This window comes from Bos taurus, chromosome 22 (assembly GCF_002263795.3).
Source record: "Bos taurus isolate L1 Dominette 01449 registration number 42190680 breed Hereford chromosome 22, ARS-UCD2.0, whole genome shotgun sequence".
Lineage (NCBI taxonomy): Eukaryota > Metazoa > Chordata > Mammalia > Artiodactyla > Bovidae > Bos > Bos taurus.
The window spans coordinates 13,348,757-13,369,938 of record NC_037349.1 but is presented as its reverse complement, the minus strand read 5'-3'; the positions used below and the strand labels follow the sequence as shown (position 1 = coordinate 13,369,938).

General features: G+C 44.4%; 1 protein-coding gene across 3 annotated transcripts in view; it reads right to left on the bottom strand.

Moving 5' to 3' along the window:
- Positions 1 to 21,182, bottom strand: part of LOC132343483 (zinc finger protein 621-like) — a 54,304-nt gene that overhangs the window by 18,323 nt on the left and 14,799 nt on the right. Inside the window, exons 1-4 of one of the 3 annotated variants that reach the window (XM_059879986.1) lie at positions 9,514 to 9,845; positions 8,966 to 9,049; positions 1,546 to 1,672; positions 900 to 1,004 (exon numbers count right to left, since the gene is read on the bottom strand). In XM_059879986.1, the coding sequence (XP_059735969.1) occupies positions 900 to 1,004; positions 1,546 to 1,672; positions 8,966 to 8,989 (256 nt within the window). In that variant the 5' untranslated portion in view covers positions 8,990 to 9,049; positions 9,514 to 9,845. Of the gene's footprint in view, positions 1 to 899; positions 1,005 to 1,545; positions 1,673 to 8,965; positions 9,050 to 9,513; positions 9,846 to 21,182 lie in introns of those variants that run through there. The other 2 variants (XM_059879985.1, XM_059879987.1) reach the window with 2 other exon arrangements.

Below are 21,182 nucleotides of genomic sequence, written 5' to 3'. Positions count from 1 at the left end.
AGGGCAGGTGAGGTGGGCAAATGAGAACTTCAAGAGTGGGAAGGAAAGGAAGCAGGAGGGGAAAAAAGAATGGGTGAGGTAAGATGGACCAGCACGAAATGCAAACAGACTTCAAAAGAGAGAGAGAGGGAGACCCTCAGGGAGGGAAAAGACATCGGTGAGACGAAGGGGAGCAGCTAGCAGCCCAGAAACACACAGTGAAATGATGGACCCCAGTGCCCCACCTGGAAGCCAGGAAACCACCCCCAACTCTGAATTCTACGTAATAGCCAGATAATTCTACTTTAAATATTTCACATACTATTCTGGGATCAAAGATTCTTTCTTTTAGGAAGTCAGAGGGAACATAAGGTGACTGGAGAACTTTAGGCCACTGTGCTGTTACCACTAAAGCAATCACTTTTCACAACATTACAGTATGTGTGAGAAGTGAGGCCTGAAAAGCTTCTTCCTAAAGTAAAGAAAATCCAAGTAATTAAAACCTTCCAGGACTGACTGGTAAGCAGACTGGAAATTTTAGGATGGGTGGGTGTGTCTTGAGAGTGTGGTATTGGAGGAATATTCTTGCCCTTTGCTCTATGGCCCCATTTAAAACAAATACATTGTAAACCATAACATCATGGAACTTTAAAATACTAAAAATTATATAAATATTAAAAAGCCAAATAAAATCATAGCTATGGTACAAATCAATCAGTTTGATGCACAGAATCACACCTTCTTTAAAGTATGGCTGAAACCCTACCACCCTGCCATAAAAACTGTCCTTACAGGTTTGGGACAGGAACTCAATACAGGTCAGAGGGTCAGCTACAGGGAGCTTTGCTCTCCACTGCAGAAGAAACATTTCCAGTAAACCAGGAAGGCAAAACCAGAAGGTGCTAAGTCCCCTTACTCACCTGGACAGATGCCTCTCAAATCCTCTGCTTCCCAGGGATCGGGGTCCCATGGAGCTTCCCCTCTCTCCAGCTGGGAGATCAGATCAGGTCTGGGGAATGGAGACACTACTCCAACAAGACAGAGAGACAGACAAGTTGAGGGGAGACATCCAGAGCTGTTACTGAGATCCCTCTGCCCACCCCAAGGCAGGCGAGTTGAGTTGGGGGGAGAAGGGGACTGCCTGGGGGACCAATGAGCCACACAGGGGTTCTGAGGAAGGGGTCCAAACTGACTCCATGCAAAGATCAGGGAGACAGTGATTCTCCCCAGGGAGGAAGTGCAAGCTCGCCCTGACTCAGAAGAAAGGACATCCCCTCAGGAAGGATGAATGTACCAATATCCTGGGAGGCTCCTGCACACAGGAGAGGGCCCACATCCACCACACTGCAAGGACGGAGGAACTGAGGTCTCCTGGGGCACCCCAAGAGTCCTTTCCCTCAGGGTCCAAAACCACGCTCTTCCCTGGGAAGGAATAAAGTCCAACTTCAAAGCCAAGGGGAACCTGGGATTTCCCCACCCAGCATCTCCACAGAACCCTGAGGACTACTAGAACTCCCAAGACATCTGAGGAAGACCAACTATCAGAGGGCCACTGAGAGACCTTACCAAGGGAAGCCACATTTGCGTAATTCTCCAGCATCACCTCCCTGTACAGGGCCCTCTGCGCAGAGTCCAGGCTGGCCCATTGGTTCTGGGTGAAGTACACGGCCACGTCCTCAAAGGTCACTGGCTCCTGAAACAACAGGTTCCTGCTCAGGCTCTGAGTGTGGGCCAGAGGGGGCCAGTGTGAGCTTCAGGGAAGAAATGGACCTGCCAAGGTCTGTGACTCTGAGCCCCGTGGAAGGTCTGTTCTATGGACAAGAGCACTCAGTACCCCAGCCCTCAGCCAGGGCTCCCACCTTCAAATGTGGAACACCAAGGCTATCCCACTTGCTCAGCTCTGCAGCTCCAAACTGTCATCCCAACCTCACAGCCTGGCATCTGGGGCTCTCCAGGCTGCAACTGTGTTAACCTCTTATGTTCCTGTCTCCATGGAGCTGTCTCTCTAGGACCCACAGACCTGAGGTACCCATAACCTGTCACCTTATCTCTGTACACCAACTACTCTCCCCGTCTCCTCTCAGCCAAAGTACATGTACACCACCGGACGTATTCCCTGCTCAGTTTCTCCTTGGCCTTTCCCACCAGCTTCCACTACACACAGAGAAGCCACTCCTTAGAAATAGCCCCAGTACAGCTATACGTTAAAAAAAAAAAAAAAGAAAAGAAATCAGAACATTCTTTAACATGATATATAACAACAAAATCAAAATAGATTAAAGATCTAAATGTAAGACAGGATACTATAAAACTCTTAGAGGAAAACATAGGCAGAACACTTTTTGACATAAATCACAGTAATATCTTTTTCAGTTTGTCTCCCAGAGTAATGAAAAGAAAAACAAAAGTAAACAAATGGAACCTAATTACACTCAAAAGCCTTTGCACAGCAAAAACCCAAAGTGAGAGAAAATATCTGTAAATACGACTGACAAAGGATTAATCTTCCACATTTACAAACAGCTTATGCACTCAATATGAAAAAAAAAAATCCAATCAAAAATGGACAGAAGATCCAAACAGACATTTCTCCAAAAAAGACATACATATGGCCAAGAGGCATGTGAAAAGATGTCAGCATCTTTAGAGAGACTATTAGAGAAATGCAAGTCAAAACTGCAATGAGGTATCACACTGTTCAGAACAGCCATCACCTAAAAATCTACAAATAATAAATGCTGGAGAGGGTGTGGAGAAAAGTGAACCTCCCTACACCATTGATGGGAATGTCCACTGGCACGGCCTCTGTGGATAAGAGTACAGAGGTTCCTTAAAAACTAAAAACAGAGCTACCACATGATCTAGCAATTCCACTGCTGGGCATATATCCAGAGAAAACCATAATTCAAACAGATACATGCACCCCAATGTTCAGCATAGTGCAGCGCTGTTTACAACAGCCAGGACATGGAAGCAGCCTAAATGCCCATCGATGGAGGAGTGGATAAAGAAGATGTGGCACATATATACAATGGAATACTGTTGCTTATGTTTAGTAATTCAGTTGTGCCTGACTCTCTTGCGACCCCAAGGGCTGTAGCCCACCAGGCTCCTCTGTCCATGGGATTCACCAGGCAAGAATACTGGAGTGGTCGCCATTTTCTTCTCCAGGGGGTTCTCCTGCGTCTCCTGCATTGGCAGGCGGATTCTTTACCACTGAGCCACCTGGGAAACCCACAATGGAATATACTTGGCCATAAAAAAAAGAATAAGATTATGCCATCTGCAGTAACATGGATGGACCTAGGGATAGTCATATTGAGTTAAGTAAGTCAGATGGAGAGAGAGAAAATCATATGATGTAGCTTGTATGTAGAATGTTAAAAAAAAAAAAAAAAAAACAAGATACAAAAGAACTAAACAGAAACAGACTCACAGACTTAGAGAATGAATTTGTGGTTACCAGAGGGGAAGGTCAGTGGGGAGGGAAAGATTGGGAGTTTGGGACTGACATGTATACACTACTATGTTAAAAGAGATAACTGACGAAGGCCCACTGCATGGCACAGGGAACTCTACTGTATATTCTGCAATAACCTATATAGGAAAAGAATTTGAAAAAGAATAGATACTTGAATATGTATAACTGAATTGCTGTGCTGTATACCTGAAACTAACACATTGTTAATCAACTATACTACAATATGAAATAAAAATTAAAAAAAAAAAACACTCCCAATATTTCACAAATTTCTTTTCATTCCTTCTTACCATATTAGAAAGCCAGCTCTCTTGAAGGAAACCTGCAGCCTGCCTATTCTGGCCTCTTCTCTGAACCACACATCTTCAAAGAAGGCTGGCTATGTGCTGTCTCCGAGCACGGGCACATCCCCTGCCCCATGTCTTGAGCTTCATCCCACTTGAGAAAGTTCACCCCTCTCTGTCTCCCCAGGCCATCATCCCAAGAGCGACATGAACTCATATTCATAGACTAGACCCTAGGCACCAGGCTCTTGGGTGGGTACTTCTAAATCTTGTCTGTCATTTACTCTTAACAACACAATGTGAAGTCAGAGTTATTTACCCCTCTTTTTCAAAGAATGAAACTAAAGTTCAGAAAAATTCACTACTTTGCCCAAAATCACACAACCAGGAAGTGACAGAGCTGGGACTTCAACCCAAACTCGTCAAACAGCAAACCCGGGCTCCTCCCACATAGCGACCTGCCTCCAGCACAGGCTTCATGAACTTCTCCAAACACACAGCCAACCCCTGAACCTCCTCCTAACCTGGTGTCGCCCCTGTCTGGAGAAGATCTTTTCACATCCACAACTTCCAAAATCAACAGTCAATCCATCTTTATCTGGCTACCTCCAGGCAACACGAGGCCCCTCCCCCAATCTAGACTGAGGGATCAGCTATTTCAGAACAGCACACATCACCCTAGAAGCCAGAGCCTCTGCATTTTCTGAGACACAAGAACAGTCTCTAACAGCATCCACTGGCTACTCTCTTTGCTTCTATGGACAGACTGAATGATGCAGACCACAGAGGCTGCACTCCCAACCTGGAAGGGGTTTCCTGACTTCTGTACCTTCTCACCTTGATGACCCCACAGATGATTCTACCTCCTGGGATTCTCACTACCCTATGCAGTCAGCATTCTTTTCAGCCAATGAAGATGAAAACACCTACCCACTGGGGCTCAGCTAAGCCCCTAATTCTCTGAGTGCACCAATCTCTCCCGGCAGCCCCAGAGCAGCCTGTGCACTGGAGACAGCACAGGGGACAGGGAGAAGGGGACACTCTCACAACGGCTGCTGGAGGAGGCAGGGAAGAAACACATCCCCAGGACAAACACTGCAACTGCTCCTAGCTACTCTCCTCGCTCTACACCCAGGCCGTTACGAGGGGGTCCTTTCCAAACCAGAACTACGGAATTCAAAAGGAGAGAGTGAAAGAAAAAGAACACAAAAGAACAAATTTAGCAATTTCTCAAAGGAGAGCTGACCCTTAAACTGGGCACTGACAAAGTCCACAGGGCCCCTGGAATACTTGAGCCCCAAATCCAAACATCAGATAGAACCATGATGTCCTGTGAGTAATCATGGATTCAGCAACAAGGCATTAAGGGATTCTGAGGCCACAGCCTGGTAGGAAAACCGAATTCACTCTGCTTCCCGGAAGTCAAGTCTCACTCCCTCACATCTCCAGAGCTGCTTCAGTCTTCCCCACCCAGTACCATCTTCCTTGACAGGCTGTTCTTCCCACCTGCTTTCAAATATTCCCAGGCATCATGAGTCCAAAAAAATTCCCATTATTAAAGGGGAACTTGGGCTTCCCTGGTGGTCTAGTTTTTAAGAATCTGCCTTGCAATACAGGGGACACTGGTTCGATCCCTGGTCTGGGAAGATTCCACATGCCATGGATTCTTCGGCTGCTACTGAAGCCTGCGTGCCTAGAGACCGTGCTCCACGACAAGAGAAGCTGCTGCAACACAGAAGCCCTCAAACTGCAACTAGAGAGTAGTCCCACTCACAGCTAGAGAAAGCACGGCGACAACAAAGATCCCGTGCGACCAAATTAAGGGAAACACGTTTTCTTAAATAAAGGGGAACTCGCTATTTTAAGACAGTTAGGCTATTGATATAATTTTCTTCCTCCTGTGGATGGTCCCTGTGTACCTGCACCTTACTTTTCTCCACTGTATTTTTTCATCATCTAACAAATTACACTTTTATCGTGTATCTCCTTCTCACCAGAATGTAAGCCATGAGGCAAGGATTCTGCTTTCCTCATTATTGCTTTCCTAGTGCACAGTAGGTTTTCCTAGTAGCTTTCCCTAGTGCTTGGCAGTAGGTAAAAGCTAGTAGTAGCTTTTCCTAATGTCTGGCAGATCCAAGGTGATTAATATGAATTTGGGGAAAGAATTAATTTCAAAAATGGTTCGATCACAAATAGAATTTTTACCCTTATGAAGAAGGTCAGAAAAGAACAGCAAATACCACTTTCACAGTGAAATGCCAGGGCACATCCATTAAAGCTGATGGCTGATAATTTACCATGCGCTGAGGTTCTATTTTCGGTAAAAGACTGGATAAGCAGCATAAATATAGCTAATGAAGTAACATAAATATCTTTGCTTGCAGATGAAATGGCTATTTGCCTAAAAAATATCTAAGACCCAAGAAAATAAATGAAAAACATTTAAAACTGACAAGATAATTCATTAAGTTAGCCAGATATAGGATACATGAACCAAAATGATTAGCTTTACTAAGTATCACTATGAACGATTAAAAGACAAAATGGGAGAAAATAAGGTGCCATTCATATGAAAAATGCTAAGAGTAGACCCAACAAAAACCTGCAAAACCAAGATGAAGAAAACTAAATGATTATTAAATAAAATAGGAACTGAATAAATTAGAATATGCAGTGTTTCTACATGGGAAGAATCAAACTTGTAAAGAAGCCAATTATCCCCAATTTTGCCTATGATTCCAATAAAATCAACTTCTCCACCAAAAAAAATCAATGGGATTAATGCAGACACTGGGGCTCATTTAAAGTCATCTGAGAAAAGTAAGTGTGAGAGACTACCTGAGAAGGTTTTGAAGAAAACACATTTTTGAAAGAAAAGATGGGAGGGAATCAAACCCTACCTGAAAAGGACAATATTTCGAGGAAATGAGAATATAAGCCATAGATAGTGAGAAAACATATAAAGAGAAATACATAATAAAGGACTATTATCCCAAGTACACAAAGAACTCTAAAAACTCAACAGAAAAATGAAGAACCTGATTAAAAAATGGGCAAAAGACCCGAACAGAAATCTCACCAAAGACGTTATACAGACAACAAACAGGTATACAAAAAGATACTCTACAGCATATGTGTTCAGGGAAATGCAAATTAAAACAATGAGATACCACAACACACCTAGCAGAATGACCAAAATCCGGAAACACTGACACCACCAAACACTGGTGAGGATGTGGAGCAACACGAACTCTCATTCACTGCTGGTGAAAATACAAACTGCTGCAGTCACTTTGGAAGACAGTTTAACAGCTCCTTACAACACTAGAATAAACACATTCTAACCATATGATCCAGCAATCAGACTCCTTGCTACAATGAGCTAAAAACTTATGTCCACACAAAAACAAGCACAAGGATGCTTACAGTAGTTTTATTCATAATTGCCAATCCTTGGAAGCAACCAAATGGGCCTTCAGTAGGTGAATAAACTGTGGTACAGTCAATGGAATATTATACAGTGCTTTAAAAAGCTATCAAGCCATGAAAAGTCACACAGGAACCTGAAATGAATACTACTAAGTGAATGAAACCAACATGAAAAGGTATGAGACCAACTACACAGTATTGTGGAAAAAGCAAAAAGATTGACAGTTGCCAGGAAGGGAGGGCAGGACACAGGATTTTTAGAGCCTGTGAAAAGACACTGTATGATATGATAATAGTAAATGCACATCATTATACACATGTAACCCACAGAATGTACAACACCAAGAATGAACCCTAGTGCAAGCTATGGACTCTGGGTGACTATGATGTGTCACTGTAGGTTCATCAATTGAACTAATGTACCACTCTGACAATGGGCTATGCATGTATGGGGCCAAAAAGCATATGGGGACTCTGTGCTATTTGTTTAATTATGCTATGAACCTAAAAGTTCTCTAAAAAAAAAAAAAAAAGAAGTCTACTAAGAAAAGAAAAGGGAGGGAGCAGAGAGAGCAATACTTAATCTCTTACCTGGATTGTAATATCCTCCAAAATGACTCACATTCTTTTGCAACCAACTCACCAGTATAGGCCAAAAATCTTTTTAATATATAAATCCATTCCTTTCACATGCCCTGCTTAAAATCCTTTAGCATCTTCCTACTGAACTCAGAAGTGAGACCAGAGTCTTCACAGTGACCTCCGAGATACTAGCTGTGCCTCGTTGTCCCACCTCACAGTGAACTAGTTCCTCTAACCTTTACTTGTCTCTAGAATACACCCAGCTTTCTCCCCTACCTCAGGGCTGATGCATTTGCTATACTCTCTGGAAAGCTCAGCTTTGGCTCTCTCTCCAGTAGTTCTCCAGCCTATTTTTACTTCTTTCATGAGGTCTCAAGCTCATGTGACCAGCTCCATGAGGGCTTCCCTGACGACCACCTTCAAAGGGAGCTTCTTTGAGGCTTCTCAAATTTGAGAGGGTGCATAAAATCACCCACAGAACTTGCTACAACAGATTCCTGACACCGACCTACCCTCCTCCCCAGGATGATTATTGATCTAGGGTGGCACCTAGCAACTAGTGATTTTAATGAGCACCCAAGTGATCCTGATGCGGCCCACCTGTGGCCCTCACTGTTAGGAAGCACGGTACTTGAGCAACAGGTACTTATGATATCAACTTACTTGTTTTTGGTAAAAGTACCCTCCATGAGAAAGGAGAACTTGTCTGCATTATTCAGACTAGCACTACGTGCCTAGTCTGAAAGTACATATGGAAAGAACAATGCAGGTCTCTCTGGGATACATCTGGTATTTGTGGAGGAATCTCTTCAATTGAGAATTTTTCTCAAGCGGTTTCTCACCTAGCAACCTTATTTTTTTTGCTAATCCATATTCCTAATTTATCCCCCACCCCCAACGTGTTTCCCTCTAGATAAGGTTGTTTTCTATATCTGTGCACACAACTTTTATTTGTACAACATGATCTGGATTTTCACTTTCTGAGGGAATTTCTTGACGTGAGTCCCCCCTTTTTTACTTAAACCTGTATGTCCAAACTCTTCACACTACACACAAGACTCTTACCTCCCCCACCACGTATTTACAACCTTAGCCCTGGGGATGGACTCAAGGGGGAAACCACAGCCTCGCCAACTTAGGCCTTTTAGGTCCCTTCCTAATGACCTGATAACTAATGTGACTTTTAAGACTGAAATGAAGGTAGGCTCACCTGAGGCCAAGTGGTTTGGAGCATGGCTGATGTCCCCTGGCTCTGTGCACTCTTCCCGGTTTGGAAAAGCAAGAACCTTAAAAGCTAAGACAAGAAGAGCCATGAGCGTAATGGTCCCTTTTCTACATCACCAACAACCGCCCACAGTCTTCCATCTCATTTCCAGCATTGGCAGGAGTCTCTACCAGCCCTCCACTGGCTGATCGCTCCCACCTCCTCATGAATTGCTCTAGCTGGTATTCGGGACAATCCACCACCTGCCTCCTCTGCCCAAGAGCGCTCCTGGGACCATTCACACCGAGTGGACCGAGACACACATGACCAATTCGGCCCCTACAGTGCTGGGTCTGAACAAATTTAAAAACCTAAAAAAGTGCTTATGGGGACCACGTCACTGACTCCCAAAAGTGCCTATGGAGGAGACAAAGATAACTGGATTTGGACTGAGTGAAATATTCATGGTCACATTAGCTATCAGGTGACGGGAGACCCCAAGAGGCTCTCCACCCAAGCAAGCAGGAGACCCCAAACATCAGAAACTTCAGTACCGGCCACAGGGGGCTGTTAGGCCAACTTCTTTTAGACAAAAAAAGATCACGCCTCGGTGGGCAAGGGACTGGACCAGGACTCTAGAGGCCCGCAGCCACCTCGGCGGCTTCTGTGAGGCCGAGACGCCGGGGCATCCGGTCAGAGGGAGGCGAGTTCAGGGGCAGCGTGCTGACGAGGCGCTAAGGAAAACGAGGAAGCCGGCGCCTAACGGGACTGGCAAGAAGAGCTAGCCAGAATTTACCCTTTCCCTCATAACCCCTAGAAACGGTTCTCTCAAAGATCATGCAGAACCCAGCGCAGGTGTCCACCATCCCTCTAGGCCGCCCATCTCGGTGGTTCCGGCGGCGCGACCTCACGTAACCCGAAGGGGCTGGGCTTCGGACAGGCGCTTGCCCGTGACGTCATTGGTGGGCGCGGTAACACAGAACTAGGGGCTGGTCCCTCCGCCCTTGTGCTCCAGCCGCTCAGGGGACTAGAGGTTGGGTGTCGCGGCACCCCTTAATCTACTCATATCTCGGCCTCTGGGCCCAGGTATGTGCTGTGTGCTAAGTCGCTTCAGTAGTGTCCGACTCTGCAACCCTATGGCTCCTCTGTCCATGGAATTTCCCAGATAAGAATACTGGAGTAGCCATTTCCTCCTCCGGGGGATCGTCCAGACCCAAGAATCGAACCCGCGTCTCCTGCATTTGCAGGCGAATTCACCACTGGCCCACCTGGGAATCCGGTGCAAGCGGCTGGATGGTTCCAGTCCTGAGGATTTCCCAGGAGGTGTACACTACTTGTAGTTGCCATTCCAGATAACAGGGACGTTGCTCCAGATGTGCCCACGCGGCCTGGGCCCTGTGTCTACACCGCTGTGGGAGAATTGGAAATGGGAAGAGTAGTGCCCACTATTTCAGTGGCCAAATGTGTACGGGTTGAGAACTTCAGCCAGCTAGTTCCAGAAACCTGGCTGAACCACTCACTAACTGGGTTTGCCTATTTCATTGTCTGTTATATGGGTATGATGGGGGTACCCCCCACAAAGGGCTGCTGAAGTTTAATAATTAAATGAATTCACAGATTGGTACAGTGTTTACGGTGGTGTCTGGCACGAAATAAGTGCTTGTGAGTCTGTTCTGTTTTGTAACTGTGTTGTTTTTAGAGATACAAGTCCTGCTGGGACTCGAATCTGTAACACAGTTTAGGAAACAGCCATTAGCATTTATTCTTAGAGCCCCTTCCCACCATGTATCTGTATGTATGTTCCAGGCCCAACTTGGAGAAATTCAGCACCTCTGTCCAGAAAGGTTTTAATTACAAAGGCATCTTCAATTCGTGCAACTACATGACAGAGGGCCAGGATAGTAACTGAACTAGGAATGGCTTCTCTCCTGTGGCCGCAGGTACTGTGGTGTCCAGGGACTTCTCCTTTGCTGTTTCAGATGCCCTATGATGGAACCTTTAGCGCTCAGTTGCTCAGTCATGTCTGACTCTTTGCGACCCCATGTACTGTAGCCTGCCAGGCTCCTCTGTCCATGGGATTTTCTAGGCAAGAATACTGGAGTGGGTTGCTGTTTCCTCCTCCAGGGAATCTTCGCAACCCAGGGATCAAACCCATGTCTCTTATGTCTCCTGCATTGGCAGGCAGATTCTTTACTGTTGCCACCTAGGAAGCCCTATGATGGGGGCCTTTCACACACTGTATACGCAGATTCTCTTGCAATTAAGCATCTGCTTCACATTGCTCCAGCCCAGCTCCCTTTTGTAGTTACACATATAAATAGATACTGAAACCAAACAGAAACAGCTAGATGGCAACAGCAATCCAAAAGGAAAAACTAATAAATTTGTTGCAATCAATTCATATTCATTGTTGTGTTGCACTAGTCACTTAAACGGTCTTTGTATAATAACTAAGATTTATGAGACCTTAATATGTGCTAGAAACTATGCTAAGGCTTTATAAGCATCATTGCTTTTCATCTTCATTTCTTAGGTTAGTACTGTTACGTTCCCCGTTTTACAAGTGAGAATACTGAACCTAAAGAAGTTTAGATGTAATAAGAGGCCACAGAGCTAGGAAAGCTTATTAACCAACATCTGTACAGTTTCTCCTGGGAGCTGAAAAGCACTTTAAATACCATGGAAACATTACAGAGAATCCCTGCCTCAACAGCCCACTGCCTCTGCTGCACTACTCAGCCCTCCTGTGTTTCCCCAGCAATTGTCTGAACTGCCTGATGTCATGGTATTTGCAGTCCTCCTCCTGTTCCCCCTAGATTCATGCTCTACTCATCTACTATCCCAACAGCGTCTTCCAAAATCTTCTAAATTCTATGGCCCCCAAAGACAGGTGTGAATAAGTGGCACAGGAGACCTACCTGTTGGTAGACTTTGACTTTAGAAACTGATGTGGGTTTCTAGCCCCCAGAAAATTGTACTGACAGGTGCTTCCACTTCATGCAATTAAACGGATCTTCTGAAAATCATGTCCTCTCTGTAGACAAAGGTATCTCCCGCTGGGATAATCTCATCTCACCTCAAACCACGTTTCCTCAAGCACACCCCCACCTGGGTGGACACACATCCATGCCTGCCATAACTGCTTGTCAAAGGGGAAGCCAAGTCAGGCCAGAGTCTGGCACTGACTTCTCAGAGCGCTCATCTAAGAAAAGCTGTCAGGAAGCTAGCATTCCTGAAGCCCCACTGTGTGCCGTGTTCTTCACAATCATGACCTTAGCCTGCCAGCAACTCTCCAAGGTAGTTAGCTCTTACCCTCTTTGTACACATAAGGGAACTAAGGCTCAGGGCTTTCGGTGACTTGCCTCTGGTCATGCAGCTGGTAAGCAGTAGGAATTGGATTTGAACCCAGATATATTTGACTCAAAAACCTGTATGCTGTGGTAGATATATTTCCTCATCTTCCTCACATCAGTCTCTCCCCAGAGAAGAACTGTGGCTCCACTGGTGCCTGGCTATTTCCCTTTTCTCTCCCTTCTCTCCCCTTCTTCCCTTCACCCCTCCACCCCCCCTGCTGCTGCTGCTAAGTCGCTTCAGTCGTGTGCGACCCCACAGACGGCAGCCCACCAGGCTCTGCTGCCCCTGGGATTCTCCAGGCAAGAACACTGGAGTGGGTTCCACCTCCACTAGTGAGTTTTAATGTTGGAACGTGGGGATTGAGAGGTTCTAGATATGGGGAGTCAAGCCCATCATTCCCTCGTTCATCCCACTGTGGGTTTGGGAGGCCATGTGATTATTTATCAGATGACACCCGTGTTCTCTGCAGAGGCACAGATCGAAAAGAATTCATAAGAGGGTTTTCAGAGCGTGTGTTTGTGATGTGTTTGGTTGTATGCACAGCGTGCAGAATTTATGAGCATTTAGAAATCAGCGCCCATTGCAAAGCACCTTCAGTGCTTCTCCCAGATGCCAGTTCCCCGTGATGCCAAGGTGCCTCTGCCAAATCAGAGGACGTTTAGAACAAACACTCCATGGAATATCTGCAGAATAATGTGATAGGAAGAGGAGCAGCCCAGCCTCTGCCACTGAACGCAGAGTCTAGTGTGCCTGCTGTGCCCTCTCTTCCTCTCCTTTTCCGAGTCTGGCTACTGAGATCTTTCTCGTGTGCGCTCAGGGATCCTGGAGGATGAGTCAGGCCCATGTGTCAGTGGTGCCATTGGTACAAAACTCAGAATATCCAAGACACACAGAGCCTTCCAATTTTAAGACTTGAGTATAAATCCTCCTAGGTTCAGTGGGATTTCCCTGGTGGTCCAGTGGTTAAAACGCTGGGTTTCCAATGCACAGGTGGTGGGTTCAGTCCTTGAAAGGGAACTAAGATCCTACATGCCACACAGCCAAAAATAAGTAACCAAATTCTAGTAGGTTCAATGAGACAAAATGGCTCAATGTATTCTTATGGCTGCACCATCTCTTTTGTTGGGTTTGGCCTGAATGGAACCTGCCTTGGAACCCAGGACAGTTTCTGAAAACAAATAGTGCTTAGGGAAGGTCTAAATCTTTGAGGCGTGTAACTACAAAGAGCCTCTAAAGGTTTGTGGCAGGGTGAAAAGGCTTCTCTTACATCAGTCCTACTCTCTCACCACCCCATTCAACCCACCGGGAGAAACCCTGGGAATTACAGAACACTTATCTGGCACTGAGACCACACATTGTCAGTTAATTCCAGAAATCTCCAGAGTGCAACACGGAACGAGAAGGGATGGAATCCTAAGAACAGAGTTATAAGAGACAAGAAATGAAGGCAGCATTTTGTTTATGTAAGGAATAGTCATCTGTTTGTGTAAAACTGCAGGAAATGAATTCTCACCATGGTGAAGCATATTTGTTCTTAAACTGCCTTAGAAGGAAACAAGCAAAAATGCAGGCTGAAGCCCTTCCTTCGCTAACATTCTGTATTAGAGAAACAGAACGAACAGGGTGTGTGTGTACAGAGAGTCTAAGAAATTAGCTCATGCAGGGACTTCCCTAGCGGCCCAGTGTATAACCATGTGCCTGCCAATGCAGGGGACACAGGTTCAATCCCTGGTCTGGAAGATTTCACATGCTGCAGAGCAACTAAGCCTTTGCACCACAATTTCAGAAGTCCATCCTCAACCTGGAGCCCGTGCTTCACAACAAGAGAAACCACTGCAGTGAGAGCCCTCTCATAACAAAGAGTAGCCCCCATTAGCCACAACTAGCAACAAAGACGCAGTGCAGCCCAAAATAAATAAATATAAACTGCATCTTAAAAAAGTTTTAAAGAAATGAGCTCATGCATATGTGTGTGTGTGTGAAAGTTGCTCAGTCGTGTCTGATTCTTTGCAGCCCCATGGACTATACAGTCCGTGGAATTCTCCAGGCCAGAATACTGGAGTGGGTAGCTGTTCCCTTCTCCAGGGGTCTTCCCAACCCAGGGATTGAACCCAGGTGTCCCACATTGCAGGCGGATTCTTTACCAGCTGAGCTACTAGGGAAGCCAATGGAATATTACACAGCCACTGAAAGGAATGAAATAAGGTCATTTGTAGATATGTGGATGAACCTAGAGTCACTCATACAGAGTGAAGTAAGTCGGAAAGAGAAAAACAAATATTGCATATTATTGCTTTTATGTGGAATCTAAAAACATGGTACAGATTAACTTATTTTCAAGGCAGGGATAGAGATGCAGACGTAGAGAATAGACATTTGGACACGGGGCGGGAGTGAGGAGGGTGACTGAGATGAATTGAGAGATTAGGATTGACATATATATACACTACCATGTGTTAAATAAATAGCTAGTGGGAACTTGCTATTAACATAAAGCACAGGAAGCTCATCTCGGAGCTCTGTGATGACCTAAACGGGTGGGGTGGAATATGTGTATACGTATGGCTGATTCACGTCACTGTACAGCAGAAACTAACACAACGTTGTAAAGCAATTATATTCCAATAATAAAAAGAAAGAAAGAAATTGGTGCATGCAATTGTGGAGGCTTGGAAAGTCCAGAATCTGCAGGGCGGGCCCACAGCTGAAGAGCCAGGGAAGAGCTGCGGTCTGAGTCCAGACGTGGTCAGCTGATAGGAATCCCTCTCCCCAGGCGCTCCGCCTTCTTCTCATCAACTCAACATTGCTACTGCCGTCCTTCTGCCCTACCGCATGGTTCAGCAGATGAGACCATGTTCCCATCTCTGACAGAGCCAAGGGACCTGGTAGAAGCAAAAGTCCTTGCTGACAGCGAGCAGATGTCTGAGACTAGAGCGCTGGGGGTGGGTCGTCAGGGGATGAAGCACCCCAAGAACAACAGGACACATGGCTCTAAGGGGGACATAGCCCCCCAGAAACCTAGCAGTGAGGGCACCTGCGTGAGTGGCATCTGGACAAAGAGCACATCACCCAGTACATGCTGTGCTCTACATTTATGGGATCACACTCTGTGTGTGGCTGTATAACCATACAGTCAAAAATCATCTGGATCAGTTGACAGCTAACCAACCCTCAGACATGTGAGTGAGCCCAGCTAATGTCAGCACAGCCACCCAGCCAACCACCCCAGAGGCAGGGCAACAAATGCTCAGTGTGATAGAGGCCACCACAGTTCTGTGACTGTGATGCTCATGATGCCGCATTTTCTGGCAACAAACTGTTACACCTACTTTCCAAGTCAAGGGATGGGCTGACAGATAGAACACTGACAGGGAAAGGCAGGTCCTATAATCCAGTGAGAGGCAGAGTGGAGTTTGTATTAAACTAGGAACCACACGCCCATCTAACGTGAACAGCTGGACTCAGTCCCAGCCAGTCACCCCAGCTGGAAATGTTGATTTGGTGCAGCTACATTAACTTTTTAAGAAAGGAGATTAAGGTTTCTGTGAAATGTATTATTTTATATGTTACCAATACATTGTATTTTCCTCCAAAAGTTGGGCAATAATAACAGAAATGCAAATTATACTGATATTTCTTGCCTTTCCAAAAGATTAGCAAAATTAAAAAAGCTCAAAAGTACACTCTTGAAACTAACTTCCAAAGTTAATGAAACTTTGGAAGAACCAGTACCTTTACATATTGCTAGAAGGAATACAGGGGTTTCCCAGATGACTCAGTGGGTAAGCAATCTGCCTGCAATGCAGGAGACACCAGTTTGATTCCTGGGTCAGGAAAATCCCCTGGAGGAGGGCATGGCAACCCATGCCAGTGTTTTTGCCTGGAGAATCCCAGAGACAGAGGAGCCTGGTAGACTACAGTCCCTAGGGTGGCAAAGAGTCAGAGACAAAGTGACCGAACACACAGGCTTGCACACAGAAGGAATGCAAATGGAATAACCTGTACGGAAGAGAATTTGAAGATATTTAGCAAAATTATATATTCTTTTACCCTTTGATTCAGTAATCATACTTCTTGTAATCTATTTCAAATATATACTGGCAAATATAAAAGAGATATATGGAGCTTCCCTGGTGGCTCAAAGGTAAAGAATCCGCCTGCCAATGCAGGGGACATGGGTTTGATCCCTGGTCCAGGAGGATCCCACATCCCAAGGAACATCTAAGCCTGTGCACCACAGCTACTGACCCAGTGCTCTAGAGCCGTGAGCTGCAATTACTGAAGCCCACGGTCCCTAGAGCCCGTGCTCTGCAACAAGAGAAACCACTGCAATGAGAAGTCTGGACACCATAACTAAAGAGTAGCGCCTGCTCACTGCAACTAGAGAAAGCCCACGCACAGCAACAAAGAGCCAGCGCAGCCGTAAATAAATCTTAAAAAATCACACTGCAGTCATAGATAAATCTTTCTTTAAAAAGAGAGAGGTGTACAAGGACACTCTATAAAAGCTAAGCCATAAAACAACTAAAATGCCACAGTCTGGGACTGGCTGAATAAATTATGCACATCCTTATGACAGAGTAGTATATAACTATATTGTAATAATGAGTATCTCCATCTACTATGGAGTAATTTCCAAGATACATTGTTAAAGTGATTTTAAGTGCATAAAAATGTGTATACTACTATTTCTATAATAAAGGATATAAATATATACAGATTTAATTCTCTTTTTCCATGGACAAATAAACCACAAAAAGGTTTTAAGGGTTCTCTATAGGATAAAGAAAGGTATAGAGCGTATGAGACAAGGATAGATACAAACTAGACTTGCATATATTTTGGTTTCTATGTATGTCTTTGATACTGTGTGATTCAATTTTAAAATATTAATCCCAAAATATAAAAAAATAAATGAACCTAACTGTGTATCCATTTTGGTAGCAAAACTACACAAAGAGAAGCTATAAGAATTTGTGTTCCCCTAGTGGGATGCATCCTAAGTACAAAAAGGACTGTAGATGGTACCGATGAACCTATCTGCAGGCCAGCAGTGGAGACACAGACGGAGAACAGAATTGTGGACACAGTGGGGGAGGAGGGACGGACTGAGAGAGCAGCATGGAAACATATACATAACCGTATGTAAAACAGAGCCAGGGGGAATTTGTTGTATGACACAGAGAGCTCACATCAGGTGCTCTGTGACAACCTAGAAGGATGGGATGGGTGGGAGGCGGGAGGAAGGTTCAAGAGAGAGGGGACATATGTATGCCTGTGGCTGATCATGTTGATGTGTGGCAGAGACCAATACAATATTGTAAAGCAGCTATCCGCCAACTTTAAAAAACAGCAACAGAGTAACTTTTCAGTAATGATATTACTGTGGTTCTGCTATTTTAGACTTGTCATTTGGGTAATGCAATGTCAGATAAAACTACTGAAAAATTACATGATATTTTATCATTCATGTTGTTTTTGAGAACGAAGATTCTGGCTGTGGGAAGAAGGAAATACAAGTATTAGAAGAACTGAGTAAAAATCATATAATCCAGAACCTTAAAAGGAAGCATAGGTTCAAATTTATGATGTTATTTCATGATTGATTAGATAGCTAGCTAGATAGGTAGACAGATACATAGACAGACAGGTACTTCCTGTTCCCCAGTTCTGTCCACTGGAAACTGACAGTGCTGATCGCATGAGCACCCGTAGCAGGCTCTCTATGGGCCATTTCTCATGAAAAGGAACCAGTGCTGCCTGAACAAATAGAACTCCCAGTGGCCAAAGATGGGACAGTCTGAGCATGGGTAATAATAATAGTAAAGATAAGTAATAAAATGAATCATGATAATCTTTGCAAATGAATTCAAACATGTCAGCTATGATTAAATCCATGGATTCATAAAGATGCTTTAATAAGACAGTTGGGAAAACGTGAATTGTGATGGCTACTCCATAATGTTAAGGAATCTAGGAGCAAAAATGGTAATTGAAGCTACGTTTTTAAAATAATTCTTATATTTAAAAGATGCATACAGCCAATTCTTAATATTCACAGGTTCTATATTTGTGGATTTCTATACTCAGAAAATTCATTAGTAACCCCAAAATCAATACCCTGGGTGTTTTTGTGGTCATTCACAGACGTGTGAAGACTGGCAAAAGCCTTGAGTCACCCACTCTGCATATTCCTAGATGAGGTTGATCAAGGGGACTCTGCCTTCATTCATCCTTTAGGCTATACACAAATGCCTTTTCTGTAGTTTTATTTAATGTCACTCTGTTCACACTTTTGTGCCACTTTTTGTTAGTAATTTCACCACTTAGGATGGCTCATTGCATTTATGTCCTGAAATGCAATCCAGTGTTCCTAAAAGCAAGAAGGCTGTGATGCGCCTTATGGAGAAAATACATCTGTTAGATAAACTTAATTCAGGCATGAGTTATGATACTGTTGGCCATGAGTTCAGTATTAATGAATCAATGATGTATATGAAATAACTTGTCTCTAAAATAAAACACACATAAAATAAGGTCATGTTTTTATTAGCTGATGAAACTATGGCCAGAGTCTCACAGAAACCTACTCCTGTATTTCCCCTGAGAGAAGGGTTCTTCTATATTTACTAATTCAGTGTTCACAGTGACTTTATGGAACTTAACTACCACAGATCACTTCATGGCAAACAGATGGGGGAAAAATGCAAACAGTGACAGACTTTATTTTCTTGGGCTCCAGAATCATTGTGGATAGTGACTGCAGCCATGAAATTAAAAGACATTTGCTCCTTGGAAGAAAAACTATGACAAACCTAGACAGGGTATTAAAAAGCAGAGACATCACTTTGCCAACAAAGGTCCATACAGTCAAAGCTATGGCTTTTCCAGTAGTCATGTATGGATGTGAGAGCTGGACTATATAGAAAGCTGAGCACCAAAGAATTGATGTATTTGAACTGTGGTGTTGGATAAAACTCTTGAGAGTCCCTTGGACAGCAAGGAGATCCAACCAGTCCATCCTAAAGGAAATCAGTCCTGAACAGTCATTGGAAGGACTGATGCTGAAGCTGAAACTCCAATACTTTGACCACCTGATGGGAAGAACTGACTCATTTGAAAAGACCCTGATGCTGGGAAAGATTGAAGGCGGGAGAAGGGGACGACAGAGGATGAGATGGTTGGATGGCATCACCGACTCAATGGACATGAGTTTGAGTAGACTCCAGGAGTTGGTGATGGACAGGGAGGCCTGATGTGCTGCAGTCCATGGGGTCACAAAGAGTCAGACACGACTGAGCAACTGAACTAAACTGATACTCTCCCAATAAGATGGACCAATGAGCATATTTAACCTGAGCTATGGACCTCCAGTTGTCTATATACCAGCAGTGGCCTTGCCAGACAGAGCCATCCATGGGCTCTTTGCTGAGAGCCAGGCCTTAACCTTCAAATATGTGGCCTCATTTACCCATGTGAAGTACCTCCAAGAGGAAATACAAGTTTATCTCAATTCTTCACCCACTAAACTTTGCCCAAGAAATTAAAAGGAACTACTAATGATACAAAGAGGTTTCCCAGGAGGCTTGGTGATAAAGAACCCACCTGCACCACAGGAGACTCAGGAGACTCGGGTTCGATCTCTGGATTGGGAAGACTCCCGGAGGAGCAAATGGCAACTCACTCCTATTCTTGCCTGGAGAATTCCATGGATAGAGGAGCCTGGTGGGCTACAGTCCATGGGGTTGCAAAGAGTTGAACACAACTCAGCACAGCACAGCAGTGATATAATTATCTTATCATTATAAAAATCATTTTAAATAGGCATTTGCTATTAATATACCACTTGGGGGCCCTCCTGCATTGAATGGTATTGAGGACTGTCTCTAAAAAACAGCCTTTTCAATTCGGGTCGGCTGGTGTTCCCTGAAGGTCTCTGCCAGCTTGTTTCTCAATGTCTCCATAACGTACCTGGGTTTCAAAGTAGGTAGAAAGTCAAACGAGGAGGACATTAACTAGACGGGGAGAAGATGCAGTGTAGGCTTTGTGCTTTTCTGGTTGGGACGGAAACCCAGAAGCAAGACAGTTGTGCTGTCTTCCACAGCACAGCTCCTCCTGATAAGGAGCACCACAGAGAAGGTGCTGTGAATGGGGCTCACAAGATGACTCAGGAGCTCTGAACACCACATCCAGAAATGACAGTGCCTAAAGGCCACTTGCTATGTAAAGTGGACTCCTTGAAACCCCTGAGAAGCCCTCCCTAGTGTGTCATCAGCTAGAACCAAAGCACACTGCCATGCCCTGGCTGGTAAAAAGAGGGGTGTAAGCCCAGCATGATCAGCTTGGACCAAGCAGCATTTCCCCTTTGGGGATGCCCCTGCTACACATGGCCAGTGGAAGGAGGGAAATGCTGAACAAAATCCAGAAGAGGAACAAATGGATTGGCTGTTTCGTGGGCAAACGACAGCAGCTGCCACGTACGTTTACATTGCTCTTCACAGGGTTGTTTTTAGAATCTGTTGAGTTCTGATGGTGATCATTGAGGATGTAATTTTTACATCTCACTATACTCCATTGTTTTCCCAATATATCACAAATTTTGACTATAAAAATGCAGTGTTTACTTATCATGACTAAATATCATTACCTGATAAGTCATGGTGTGTTTTATGATTATCTTTTCTTTCTTTCTTAAATTTTTGGCTTTTCCTGTACTTCATAGTTGCCTGGATTTTTTTTGTTTTGAAATTTGCTTTGTTTTGTATTGCCCCTTATTTTTTTTTTCCCAAATTCTCCTACAGATTTGTGAAACAATAATTTTATGAACACTCAAACACTTCCCAGTAATCTATCAGTCCCCATTTGTTTT